Here is a 14,819-nt window from a genome sequence, read left to right as displayed (position 1 = left end):
GATTTGCTCCTTCCTTCCATGCTCCTAGTTTTGTCATAATCAATCAAGAGAAACATTTTTACATCTACTGTCACCACTTTTTCTGTTGAGCCCATTACCTTTTCTAATTGTAAGATCAAAGAAATAAAATTTTGCTTCCAAAAATAAATCACTGAGATATGCAACATTCTCATAAATCAGCATGTTAAAAAAAATGTATACTGTGTGCTGAATGTGCTTACTTTCAATGTCCTTGGCATTGCTTAAAAGCCTTAAAAAAAAAAATCACAAACATGGCATTCTTTGCATGACATCTTGCAGAAATCCTCTAGAAAAGCACCAGCTTTCTACCTCTATCAGTTAAACAACCTATATTCAGGGAGGTAGTTGCTGAGAGTCCACTAACAGGGAACGAGAGATTCTGTGTAATGGTTGACAACTAAGGCAGCGAGAAAGCAGGGAAAACAGTGTCTGTACAAAGTTTAGAGCGTACTGAAAACCTTATGGACTTCCTGCTGTTTACCTGCATTTTTCCTCCCCATGTCTGTCATGACTAATTAGTTTCATGTCCCTTGGGTAATATCATGGTAATTAAATATCAGAAACCATGGGGAAAAGTGGCAAGAGATTCCTTTGCTATGCAGTTTAACAGTAAGTGACAAGCACCAACCTTCCACCATCATATACAAACACTGTAGGATTTCCTTGTGACATTCCCAACCATAAATCCTAATATGCCATGAAAGTATCAGTTCAGTAAAATTCAATGAATGATACCACAACTGAATGCTTACAAGCAGCACTAAAAAGGGCGACACCTAATGCAAAATTTAGGAAGCTTCTTCAAAGAGCTGGGAGACAATTTGTAACTAAACAGTTTTATTGACTTTTTTTTGCAAAATAAAAAACACAAAATAACCACCAAGATTAAAGGCCATAGACAGCATTAACCAAATGAACCAGCCACTTGGTTATAGTAGCTGATAACTAGCACAACTGGATATTATTGCATATACCTTGTGTTCATTTATATACCTACTACAATTTGGCAAGATTGCAATAATACAGTAGCTTTGGTTGTGTAAAACCTAGTAGCAATACTTACTTAAAATGTGACTGGTTAACATTTTATGACAACAGGTATTTGTCTTATCTTAGTCTTGACACGTCTTCTCTCATTCATTCTTCTCCTCCACAATATACATTATCACTGACCAAGAACTAAGGATACATATTTGCAACCATCATTTATAGCCCTTCTTTATCACCATACGGTGATGAGTCTTATAGGGGTAGGAATCTGTCACTTGCTTTCCTTATAAAAGTTTGTAGAGCAGTATCTCTTTCCATGCTGGGTGGCTTCTACCATCCTGTGGTAGCATTTGCCGAGAATTAGTCCATTCAGAAAGCAAATATGTAGAAGTGTATATGGCTTTCAGTCCAAAGCCTTTCCTGACCTACAGTACTGGGGTTTGACTGTACTGCCTTGCCTTTGAATACAGAAAAAAACACAAACAAACAGCTTTTCACAGTGGTATGCTGAGCTGCCAGCACAAAACAATATTAACGAACCTAATACACAACACTACCTTGGTTACAGAACTGTGCCTGAGACACTGTACAGGATTGCATGTGTATGTTCTACAGTCTATGTATTTTAGTTTTGGTCTTTTAAAAAATGCTGTCATCCTTATGTAATCTAGCGTAACACTGCAGCTTTAGAGTAATGGTTGATAAAAAGTCATAAACACACAGGCTCTTTGAAAAACTGGAGGCTTTTTTTCTTGCACCACTTGTGCAGAATTCCTGCCTTTCTGCCATCATTTTGCCCCCAGCTTTCTGGGAATATCTACTTCCAGGGAAAATCTACGGTCTATTTAAAAATCATCTAACATTTTGAGTTCTACCTGGGAAAAGCTATAAAATAATTTGGATCAAGCTGAAGTGATCTTGTGTGTGAAGACCCCTCTTCATTTACAAAATGCTGTAACACTAGATAACTCCTACTTGTTTTTGCAGCCCTTTCATTTGCTTGCACTGAAGCAAAAAGGAATTTGGCATGAGGAATGGCTGCAGGGTTAAGATCCCACAGAAGAAGGTAACTGCCATGCAGTAATTCAAATGCAAGCAGTGTAACTGCTTTTTGTATTCAGATCCATACTTGTATAAGGATATAAATTAATAAGCCCTTCTAAAGGATTTTAGAAATATTCTCTTTGATCTAGACATATAAAACCTCTGAATACTTAGAATCACTAGATTTCACATGGCCCACATAGTCATAATTATTTGCACTTACATGGCAAATATTAGAAATACATTTGCCTGCAGTTGAACAGGTAATTATACTGCCTATTATTCAGCTGAGCAAAGATCAAGCACTCTATATCTTGCAGTTATTGGATCTTATTCTAACCCTTTACTTTAGAAAGGGGAAATAACCATCTAATTATATTACCAGTGCAGAGTACTTAGTTTAAAAAAACAACCTATACTAGGCAACTAGATTTTTTTCCTAAGATGACTTTTTATAAGATACTCTAAAAGCGGTCTCTTATGACTGAAGATTGTCTATTTCACTGTACTCACATAGTAAAAATAGTTAAAATCTAATTACAAAGCTGCTACATGGTTATTTTGTGGTCTGTAAAATAAAACTGTATCCAGAATTTTATCTGAACAAAATACACCAGACAGTATAAAAATATTTCCCAATTGGAGATTGAAACATTAATGCTGGATTTTTTTTTTTTTGTATAAAAAGAAATGTAATAATGGTAGATATTTATCTGCTTACTAGCCAAAAATATATATATTACTTCGAGGAGCTGTTCCAGGCTCACTTTCAGTGAGGTTGTGCTTTTGACCCTAGCAATAATAAATGCACACGTGGAACAAAGTTTCCTGAAAACCTGAACTACATCTTATTTCTAACAATCAGACTAATTTCTGACACTGGCTATGGATTTCCACTTATTTGCTTTGTTCAGGCAACTACAGCAGAGGAATTCCAGAAGCACCACTTCCGCTTTGAATGATGTTTATTCAGTGCAACATCTTCCTTTTCTCTTTCTTTTTTAACTCGCTGGTAGTGATCTTCTTCCTTTAAATACCACACAGGCGGCCAGCGATGCCTCTCAAAATATTCTTGATTATCTGATTAAAAAGAAACAATCAAAAATCCCCCAAACAAGCCAATAAGATACACAAATCCCAGAAACATCCGCAAAAAGCTATGCCGCTAATCATTTATCCAGTCTCTATTTTAGCTGGCTTATCGGGGCATTCCCCCAGTTTCCTTATATGCCTTACTTACAGGGTGAAAAGTGGTTGCACTCAAGAGGCCTTAGTCCACCAAAGAGTGTAAAAAATCAAGCCCTTTATGGGGTGTATTTTTCATTGTGGAGCCTGAAAATAGCTCTGTTCCTTTTAGCATCATTGAAATAGGTATAGAACATAACGCTTGCCCAGGAATCAGGCTAATGATTATGACCTTTCTTTACAGATAAGAAGAATTTATGAATGCTACTCAAGATAGCGCAGAGGTTCAGTCTCATGGCTTAGCTATCTGAGCTCATCTTTGTCTTCATGTTTAATCAGCTGGGTGGGGAGAAAGAAGGGGAAACCTCATGGAAACTGGGGAGGAAAGTTGCCCATACCTGAAGATTTAGCTTTGATTTCCTTGCGGAATTTGGAGCAAACACTGTTATAATTGGTGCAGACGTAGTGCAAGCACCAAGCTGCCAGCTGGTTAGCATTGTGAAACTGTAAAGAAAAACAAAGAGCTTATTCCATTTCCTGAGGTTATAATTCATTTTGCAGCCCCAATTGACAACTAAAGCTAGAACTGTCCCCAGCAGATTGTATCTGGCAGCACTCTCCCAAGCATACAGGGAAGCTTTTGAGGCTGAAGGGGCCTCTAGATACCCTAGACCTTGTTGCACAATTCTGCTGGAACAACCAGTGGCCCAAAAGGCTCATGAATAGGTGCTTAGCATGCACAGCATCTGTCAAACTGCATTCAGTCCCCCACAGGATCTGAACCCAAGGCATGCTGGACCTGAATTTTCTGGTATAATTATACCAGTCATATATTCCTATCAGTTACTGCAAACACTGCTCTGAAGTAACTCCCTGGAAAACTATGCTCGTTGACAGAAATTCAAGCATTACTGAAAGCTCAATACAAAATCTTGTACAAACTTCCCATGGTTGTAAGGAAGCATAGCCATAACGCAGGTCAGATTGTATAGCGTGTATATCTATTTTGGCATTCTGATTGTCTGCTATGATCTTCTCAGGTTATAAACACATCATATTGATGTAGGTACTGGGCACAGAGGATATCATAACAGTAGTTAAACATATTACTTCTGTCTTCAACCAGGAGAAAAAAAAAGAAAAACACACCCTTCATAAAATCAAAATTAAGTGAAGTGAGCTGCCTTTTCTAGGAAGGGGTTCAGTCCTGGTTTTGCAATAGCATTATAGGTATTGCAAGAGAGGCACTTGAAAGCAGCTGCAGGAAATCTTGCATGGTGGCCAGCTTGTGCTGTATTTCAGTGCTACTTAAATCCAGACGTCAAGCCAAGCGACAGCCAGACTCGTCATTAGTGTGAAATCAAAAATAATAAAATTTAAAAAATATTTTAGCTTGTATTACTGTATTTGGGAGACTGCTGTATCACTCCTTTTGGAAAACAGAGGTGTGCAGTTTAACTGTGAGCTGTGGGCTCTCTCTTGTCATGGTTTCTGGGCCTCAAGAAACATTGAAATGTGTTTGAACATAAAATAGTAGGATTTGCACTCACTCTGAACTATCAGATGACTGGCTCTGAGTAGCCAGTCTAAGTGTCAAGTCTAAGAATACAAAAAATGTTGCCTTTGCAATACAGGTCTAAATACATCTACAAGAACTGAATTGAAAGGAATCCAAGAATCAGTCACCATTACAAAGCTGAACAGCTTCATTAACATTACATTTCATGTTACTGAAGCATGGCCATGAGAATGTGGAGCTTGAAAGTGCCACAATCAAGAAAAGCTAAAATATATACTTGAAAGACAAGTCCTCCAAGATTACTTAAATAGATGTTTCACCTTTGAACTACTGGAAAAACCGTCTTTAAGATAGAAGAATAAACTAAGTTTTATTGTCAGTCACTCCCAGAACTGCAGACTTTGAGCCACTTAGAAGCAATGCTCAGAACCAGTAAGGTGCTGAAAGCAAGTCCTGCAGTTGGCCAGAATATCTTTAAAAAACAGCGCACACTGACCTGTGCCAATTCCAAATAGGATAGTACTTCTCCATCTATTGCGATGCCGCTCATGGAGGCTTTTGTCAGCTCTTGTACTGCATGCTGTTCTGTTAGAGTAGAAAGCTCATCACTCACATAGAAAATGGTCACATTTCAAGGTCAGATCATCCACAAGTAACAAAGAACCAAGAAGGCATGTTCTCCCTTCTCCTAGTGTTAACCCTAGCATTATGCAAGTGGCACATTCACCCAGATACCCTGAGCAACTTCAGATTTGGGTGAAGTCAAATTCTGGCCTTTAGAGTTGTGGCTGGAGATTCTGCATCACAGGTATAAAGTGTCTTGCTCCAGTGAAGCACAGCCCATATGAGGATTTGCCCCTTTGCCTCAACCCAAACTATCTATTTCTGGTTTCACACACAATTCTTACCTCTTTCTTACAGAAAGCGAGCCTGCAATTAATAACCACTTACATAAGGACAAAGTTCAGCAGCCACTAGTCTCTTTCTGGCAGAATGGATGGGTGTGATATTCAATATAAATTAGAAATATGGATCAGCTGTCTCTTTTGGGTAATACAAAAGCAATAGTCAAGTTTTTAGGCAACAGTGTACTTGCCATTGCATTGTGGATTTATTAACAAGTATACCCACAGCACTGATAAGGAAAAGCTCACTTCAGGCCCCCTTCAGATTTTCAGATTAGTCATTCCTAGGGATCCAGATCAAGGCTGACCAGCTGCCCCAAAGTCACTTCAGTTCAAGAGTCTCCTTAACCCTTTCCTAGAATCTTAGAGGTTTGAGTGTTTTTTGGGAAATGTTGTCAGCTGTCTACTGGGTCCCGTTGTTGGCAATCACCTTTGGACTCAAAATTATTTTATCAAGAATTAAATGGAATGAAATATTCTTAATACTGTATGTATGTTTATGCTGCAACTACTTAAAAAAATAACCAAGACTTCAGTTAAAATGTGTGTGTATAAAATCAGGCAATAAAGATTTGGTCTGTCAGAACCCGTGAAGACAAGGTACACAGTCCTTATGCACAACTGAAGGAGAGCTAGGATTTGGTATGTGATTAAATTTTGCCTAAATGTTGCCCTGTAAATATGTGTAGCTTTGCTTCATCTGTCTTTGAGTTTTGGCCTTGGCCATGTCTTCAGAACAATGCAAGTTACATACACAGAGAGAAGCAAACAAACAACTCCAGAGGTCTGAGGTGTGTATGGATTTAGTTTTAAACCTAAGTAGTATCCTATCCTGTAATTTTTCCTCTAAATATGTGATTGAAAAGTTTTTCTTCCTGAAATGAGGGCTGAATCCCCATGTATATACCAAAATATACAATTCCCATCTAGGCAGTGAAAAGGGATCCAGACAGCATTTCTAAAAAACATGATCATCTAGATCAGTTTTGAATTGGCTCAGTTACTCTCTTCAAATAGAAATGTATAATGGAGCACTTGATTCATTAAATAATGGAGAGCCTGGGGTCCATCCTGTTTTCAGGTAAAATAAAACCAACAGAATAGATATTACAAAACACAGACATTATATCAGTGCTGAAGAGAAGGTTTACTCTTTCTGGTTTTAAAGCACACAATACTTCAATGTTCTGAGCTGGTTTAGCACAGAACTAAAAAAGGCAAGAGAAAGGCAAATACATTTTTCTAAGTGAAAATATCAATTTGTATTACAAAATCCCTTTCAGGAAAAAAAAAAATTTCCCTGACACTTGAGAAAATCCTGGGTGTTCCAAAACCATTAAAACATGTTTCAGCCATTGCAGAAGACACTGCATTGGACAAGGCCACAAATTCTTACCTGCTAGTGCAACCAGGTGAGGAAGGCAAAACCTATTTGCCAATGCAATTAACTCAAGGGTGTCCAGCTCCTGACTGGAGGACAGTTGCTTGGTATACAAGTAATCTAAAACCGCTTGCATGGAAGTCTTGTTTATGTTGGGAAGAACTACCTGGAAAAGATATTTAAGGAAAGAGTCTCTAATAATTAAGGAATTTTCATATAGAGGCCATATTTCACTTCTGCCACTTTGCTGGACTCTTTTTCTCTTCAAGTCATTTTAGAAATGCAGGGAATTGGATCCACATCAAACAGTGAATCTGTTCAATGCTTTCTAGCCTGCGAATGGACAGCTTTGTGGGATACATAAAGCCATTGAGCTCTTCCCATGCCAAACCTCCCTTCTTGAGGAATGCAATCTATCTGCTCCTGGCAAGGCATACTCTGGGGATTCTGAGAATAACGGAAACCAAAGGATAACAAAAAACCCCACCCCTTTCAGGCTGTTTATAAACAACCAAATTATCCAAGTAAATGATGGTTGGGAAGGGACTGAGAACTGAAGAAATTAAGCAAAGAAAATGTAAACCATTTCTGCCATACACGTGTAATTAAGTGTAACCACTATGTAATGAAACTACTAAGACAAGGACAAAAGCTATCTAATTTCTTGCCAGCACAATCCTAGCTCTACTTCACTGCAGGGAAGCCTAAAAGAAGAGGAAGGAGACTTAGAAAGCCTCACTGTAACCTATCACTGTAGTATCTCAACTTGCACATGTGATCACTCCTTCAAAGAACAGGGTAAAACTGATTCTTGCAGGGCTCAAGGTTGCAGCAGGTAAGTCTGCTTCCAATACCCATGCTAGTCGATCCCATTAATCAGCAGTTTGTAACGTACATCTTCATAACTCAAGAGATGCTGGCACTGAAGAATGCACTGTGGTATTCTGAAGAACTTGCAGTAAAAAAAATGGCAGAGCAGAAAAATAATAATAAAATTATGATGAAGAATTAAATGTACATGCAACTTAATCTGACTGCTTGGAACCAGTCAGCACATACTTCCTGCTAGAAGGGGGTTAATCGTTCTCATGTAAATGGTTGTTGACCTTTGAGGGCTTGTGAATTTTCCTTTCAGCTCTGCCTGGATGGGTGGGATTCAAAGCCAGATCTGTTAGTGCTAAAGCATGAACCTCTTATGCATATCAGCCACTCTGGGAAGCAGCTCAGTTCTCCAAGTAAGAGGAGCTAGTTGTGAAACTCATTCATTATTAATATATTTTTTTTAGTGCAGAGAACAGTAAATTCAGTGAATGAGTTTATAAAATGTTGTGTCCTGAATACAGAAGAAGTAATAAGTAAAAAGTAGATGGTTTTATTTTTTGTAAACCAGTCAAAGGAAACCATTCAATTCATATCTACCTATATTTTAAAACTTCCAAAAGCATTACGGAATGCTTTAAACTTTACAAAATGGAAGATAAATATTTTAAATTGGAAAGATGAGCTAAGACTGTTAAGTTAATCATTAAAAATAGGCTGGTAGAAAATAAATGTATATTCTTCATTGCCAGATGTTGCTTAGTAGAATCAAACTATGTATTTTTAATGAACCACTTGTCGAGCATGCCTGTGGGAAAGGAATTATCTTTACAGCTGTATTAGAAGAAGCAAGAAAAATCTAAGTAGAACACAATATTCCAGAATATTAAACACAAAAACCCTGGACTCTTCATATAAACAAGACCCGTAAGCATGGAAAGGAACAAGAATATCAAAACAAAAATAAAAACCAGGGTATGGATAAGACACAAGAAAAAAAATATTAGCAGAGTGTTTAGAACTTGAAAAACAACATGAAGGCCCCTGAAAATAAAAGGCTTCTGCTACAAAATCTTAATTCAAAGCATTGAGCTCTTTTATACTGTATTTTATACCTGCTTTTCTCAAGAGGACAAGCTGATGCACTAGAGAATCTGAGCTTAGTTTCTATTGAAATACTGTGAAGCCAGCCCCCTTTTCTAGTTTAACTCTCCATGTTCTTTAACGTTTTTTTCCCTTTAATTCCTTCCTCAATGCCCCTGCTCCAAGTATTCTTTGTAATGCTTCTGACTGTATAAATATATATTCACACAATTTTAAAACTCATTTTAAAGACATTCACAAATCCATATTAAATCCCCCCCCCCCCATTTAATATGTTAAAGGATTTCAGGTTTAAACACACATTCCAGCATTGGAGGAAGTCTTATGCCTTGCAGAAAATATGTTTTCCTCGTAGGCATCCTAATTTAATGCCTTAAGAAGAAAAGCATCCCAGGTCTGCAAGGGAAGAATAAAGAATCATTCCAGGGATTATTGCAACCCTTCAAAGAGATACAAAATGATGCTTCCATCACCCTAAATCCATCAGACATGATAAGCAAAATGGGCAAAAATGGACAAATACCTCACTGTTTGAGCTTTCAATAAATGATCCTCCAAACATAGCAGACATCCATTCACAGCTACAGATCAGTAGTGGCTTGTGGGCATTTATGGTTCCATCATCCAATTTAAATGTCACATCTGCCATGGGAACAAAGAAACAGGCATGTTGCAAGTCTGCGTTTAAAGTGAAACTGTGTCTCAAGAATGTATGTTTCACTTGCACACTGTTAACCAAGGACTTATTTCACTTTCCACGACCTCCACCCCGAAGACAACTCTAGCATTTTATATAGTTAAATAAAAAGCCTCACTTAAAAAGGGGATATTGGACGTTCGACACTTTGAAAAATTCAGTCATGTATTTAAAAGCTTGTGAGTAGATTTGGAGAAATTAAACTGCAGAATCCCAAGTTGGAACAGTTGGCCTGGACTAACACTACAATTTTGGGCTCATCCCTCCTCTCAGAACAATGTAAGCTGTCACAGTTTTTGAAGTCTGTGAAGCGACAGTAACATGAATGAGAAAAGAATTATTGCTTTTCCTGTTAAAGCATGTACTTACTTACCAGAAAATGTCCCTTTGCAAAGGCACTCTTTTATCCGATTAGCTTTTCTGACATGAAATGCTTTAGTAATCTCTTGATTCATGAAGGCTTCTTTATTCGTAATATTCTCCACCATCATTCGCAAATCAAATACTTCCAAGATTTCAGCAATCTGAGCCAGTCTTGTGAGATCTTTCTCATTTTCATCCAGTTGCCCTGTGTATAAAAACTGCAAAACAGTTTTAAACGGTCCGGCCTGCACAGATGCATCCATTTTTACCACAGTTACAGGACATGTCCTATTTGAGACAGGATTCACTTGCATTTCCTTATGCACACTAACAAACCCCTTACCCCAGGATGACAGAGATCTTGCTGAAGAATTTGTTTCACCAGGTTCGGGTTCTAGCATGTTTAAAGAGTCAGTACTTTCTGGTGGGGGAATTTTAACATCAGCGGATTTCAAGGATGTCTCATAACTGTCACCATTTGTCTCAAGGTGACTTGTCAGAGCATCCTTATTTGTATTTTCTTTATTACACTGTGTTTCATCCAAGTCTGGATTTTCCTCACATTCCATTAAGAAAAGGTCATAAAACTTTGAAGAGGAGGTAGCTAGGTAGATCTTGTGAGCAAAAATGTAGTCCTGCTCCTGGAGAACAAACATAACATCTGCACACAGTGGGCTGTCCAATAAATATCCAGCTTCATTCATGCTCGGTATGGGACACTCAGGAATTTTGATAACTGGAGGAGGGGCTTTTGGAGGTAGGAATGGAGCCTGAAGCAAAGGTTTTTGGACCTTCTTCAAATGAGATTTCCAGAACTGCAGATGTCTTCTGGAGATCAGGGCAGCTCTAATTGCATTGTCAAACACATCTTTAATCCCAAACTGGTCAAATACACTGGTTTCATAGTATGGTATCCCAAGTTCCTTGGCAACCTCTCTGCCTCTTTCTGGTGGCAAAATGTCTCCTCTTTTTATCGGCCTAGGGTTAAACAAAAAATAAACCTTCTCACACACAAGGATCATCACAAAGTTACTCCAGAAAACATGGAATTTCACAAAATGTCTCAGCACCAATTCTGAGATAAATATCATTCAAATGAAACAAAATATAAAATTAAGCCCACAAAGCCCTTTGGAAACCTACAACCATGACTCCAGAGAGTTTTAGAATAGCGCATACTTGTAATTTTGTTTAAGTTTGGTGGTGTCTTTCCGTTGTTACTAAAAATATGTAGAAATTATTTGCACAAAATAGAGCAAGCCTTCTCTCTGTTAAAGGGAAATTTACACTAAAAAAGTTGATAGAATGCTTGAGAACTTCCATTATTTAAAAAATCTCCTAACATCCCTTTCTACTCAGATATTGTCAGTATCTTTCTTTGTATCCCTCATTTAAACTCAAATGGAAATTCTCATGACATAGAAATGCCACAAATATAGCTAAATATGAATTGAGAAATATTTCTTAAGCTTATGGTTTTTAAAGAAAAATCATAGTAGCCTATGACAAAAGTGTAACTGAACACACACTTCAAGAGATATGCCTGTTTTGGCTGTAGACGCATTATGTGGGAACTCATGAATTTCCAGAGCAGCTCTAATACACGACGTAGGGTAAACAAACCAGAAAGAAGTCTGGGCTAGGATCCATTTTCCCAACAAAAAATCATATCACCAGAAGACATGACCCAACAGTGCATTCTCTGAGCATACCATATTGGGCAGACACAAGTTGGCACAGACTTAACACACTCCAGACAACAGCTTGCTTTAGTTGCCAGCTAATAATCAGTTCAGGTGGCAGAAGTCTGTGCTAGACATGCAGAGTACTGATTCAAACTTTATTAACGGTGAAATTAGAAAGGAGGATTAGGGCAGAAGAAGAATTTTGAGTTTTGAAAAAACATTTCCTTTTAAAGAGTCAACCAAAAAAGCCCACCCCACCCACACAATGAAGAAAAATTTAATAAACAAACCTATGAAAATCATATTGCCGAGTCAAGAATTTAAATGCAGTGCAATGCAAAGTTTTCTACGAGCCCATGAAATATTAATTCAATCCCTTTGTAGAAATTTGATACAATACAGTCTTTAATTAATGAATCTGGTCTCATTCAAATTCACATAAAAGGAGGAAATTAGAAATGAGCAGGTAATTGTAGGGGTGTTTTGCCCAAACATGTGAACGCTTGTCTTTTGAATCTGGGAAAAAGAAAGCTTCTCCAGAATGACCCCAAACTCTCTTTTAATCTCAAAACTTCAAAAAATCTGATTTGCAACCACTTTATTTTCTGCCATGATCTAGGATTACATCTATAAAAAAAATAATAATTGAGAATTAAGAAAACTTGAGTAGAATCTGTCAGTTTAGAACACTACCTGACAGTAGTGACAGGGTAGGGCACAATACACATGTTCAGATGGAGAAAGACATATATGAAAACCTCAGGTAACCATTATTATGTCTATATTATCGTAGTGTTCAAGCACCCAAACATGTTTAGATGTCCAATGCGCAAAAATATTGTGGGAAACATAACTGCGTGTGTTAAAGAACTAACCAACTAAGACAGAATTAAAAAGAAGAAAGCACATATATTCTCATTTTACCCAAACCAGGAAACTAGGCTCTATCATTTCTCTTTTGAAAGTATTGTATCTGATTAACAAGGTGATTTTTTTTTAATTCTTTTTTGTTTAAACTTTACCTTGCCAAAGGCCGTCTGGCTCTGTTAACAGCTTCAAGATCTGCATAGCGGAGATCTAGTTGGCAGCCCACCAGAATGACAGGTGTGCGAGGACAGAAATGCTTGATTTCTTGATACCACATTGTTTTCACATGATTCAGGGAATTAGGATTAGCAATTGAAAAGCACAGAACAACTACATCAGACCTAGAAAGGCAACAAGAAAATAACCAATTAAAACCCAACAAACATACTTTCTGCTGCAGCTTCACCTATTTTCATCACTCCAGCTTAAAGCCACTCCACTCTACACTTTGAAAAATGCGCTGACACCCAGATGTCCAAATACATGTTGTTTGTGCAGAGGTTTGATAGAAGCTACACATTTCACCACAAAAGCATGGTAGCACAAAGCCACATACCTAGGAAGCACTTGCCCTTCTATGCTGAGAGATGATCCCTGCACGTATGAAGAGAGATAGGTCTTGCCATTCTCTACTTTTACACTACAGTTATTCACAGGCTGTCATTGCTCAAGAAATAATTCTGTTGACTGGACACCTAAATTGCAATTCAAAGATCATTGGCGCTTAGGAATTAGAAAGGAGTTATGCAAAACTTCAGAACAGCCACACAGGCAGACACAGATCACTTCTGAACTTGTCATGGAGAAATACCTTTACTGCACCATTTTAGATACTGAGGTGGTCTCCTTTGCAATGCACTTGGCACAGCAATTCTCTAACATCTTTAAAAAATAACCTGTTAGAAAGGCAAATTACTGCAGAGTGACCACTTCTACAATATAAGCAAAAATAAACATTACAATGAAAATAAGGTCAGTAAAGCATAGAATAGGACAGTGGCTTAAATCAGAGTAAGCATGACAATATTCGTAGGCTTTTAAAGATTTTAAGAAAACAAAAAGTACTTCACTAAATAAACCTGCTTTATAAATTGTAAGTATGAGGATTAAGTTTGACAGTTCATCCACTAAACCATCACCTAACTCTTGACAGAGCTAGCACCCTAAGGCAGAGAAATACCTGAATACTTGTCTCAGGGCATTCCTAACTTGGGGCAATTTCATTATTTATAAACTGGGATGGGATGTTACAAAACAGTTTTCAAGCTTTTGGGGGTCTCATGGGGAAAAAAAGAAAAGAATAAAAAAAGTTGAATTGAAACTCTTAAGAAAAATTGCGGGGAAGGGACATTTTGAGGAAGCAACTTATTGCTACAAAATTGTCAGCAGGATAAGCTCAGCAACACCACGTCTGTCTCACTTCTATTATTCTTTAATTTAGCACAAATGTGTTGTGTCTGCAGTTTGTGTAATGTATAGAGCAGCAGCAGTGAATCTTAACATTCACCTTCTAAATAATGAAATACCTCCTCAGTACTGCTGCTTCCTACAGTTCACTGCGGGCACAGATATATCCAGCAAGACTATTTCTAAAGATAGCTGCATACAATACAGGTACTGCTGTGAGCATAAATTTAATGCAAGAGAAATGCTCCTGCTCCAATTTCATATCTTACATAAACTGCAACACATCTCTCATACCTAGAAACAAGGCCTTTTCAAACTGGGAAGTTATCTACTAAATAATGAAGTGGTAAGCAGCTAATACACTGGTCTTCTACATAACTGAGGCAAACACCCTTTAAACTCAAACTTGCTCTATTCAAGGTCACGTAAGAGTAAAACCTAGGCCCCAGCAGACATTTGCTTAGCTCCCAGAAAGGAGAAATCAATGTACAGCTAAGATAAAAAAAATTGTGTTACACATATTCTAATCTGGTAAATCGTTGTTTAATTCAAGATCATCAGGATTGCTGGAGAGGCAAGCGTTGGCTGTCTGGCTGGTCCTAACTATAACTAAGCATCTTAGAGAGACAGACTGTCTTGCGTCCTTTAGAAATTAATACCTAAGCCAAGTATTTGCCGTCACGAGTATCCAACCCTCCTGACTCTACAAACCACAAGACACACATCACATCTCTCAGAAAACCAAAAGGAAACAGCTCCAGCAGCAGTTCACAGGCAGGAGATGACCACTCTCCCCTGCGGCGCTGCTGCTGCTGCCTGATGCTGGACTGGC

At 37.9% G+C, this 14,819-nt stretch overlaps 1 protein-coding gene across 4 annotated transcripts in view; it reads right to left on the bottom strand.

The window, feature by feature from the left end:
- Positions 1-871: 871 nt before the first annotated feature.
- The window catches only part of RHOBTB1 (Rho related BTB domain containing 1), a 53,985-nt gene continuing 40,037 nt past the window's right edge, over positions 872-14,819 (bottom strand). For 3 of the 4 annotated variants that reach the window (XM_072871275.1, XM_072871277.1, XM_072871278.1), the window contains 7 exons: positions 12,736-12,921; positions 10,039-11,006; positions 9,492-9,610; positions 7,061-7,211; positions 5,256-5,344; positions 3,639-3,744; positions 872-3,135 (listed from right to left, as the gene is read on the bottom strand). In XM_072871275.1, coding sequence (XP_072727376.1) covers positions 2,966-3,135; positions 3,639-3,744; positions 5,256-5,344; positions 7,061-7,211; positions 9,492-9,610; positions 10,039-11,006; positions 12,736-12,921 — 1,789 coding nt within the window. In that variant the 3' untranslated portion in view covers positions 872-2,965. The remainder of the gene's footprint in view (positions 3,136-3,638; positions 3,745-5,255; positions 5,345-7,060; positions 7,212-9,491; positions 9,611-10,038; positions 11,007-12,735; positions 12,922-14,819) is intronic. The other variant, XM_072871276.1, reaches the window with a different exon arrangement.

Source organism: Ciconia boyciana, chromosome 8 (assembly GCF_034638445.1).
Source record: "Ciconia boyciana chromosome 8, ASM3463844v1, whole genome shotgun sequence".
Lineage (NCBI taxonomy): Eukaryota > Metazoa > Chordata > Aves > Ciconiiformes > Ciconiidae > Ciconia > Ciconia boyciana.
Note: the sequence above shows the minus strand (reverse complement) of the source record. Positions and strands in the feature narration are given on the sequence as shown.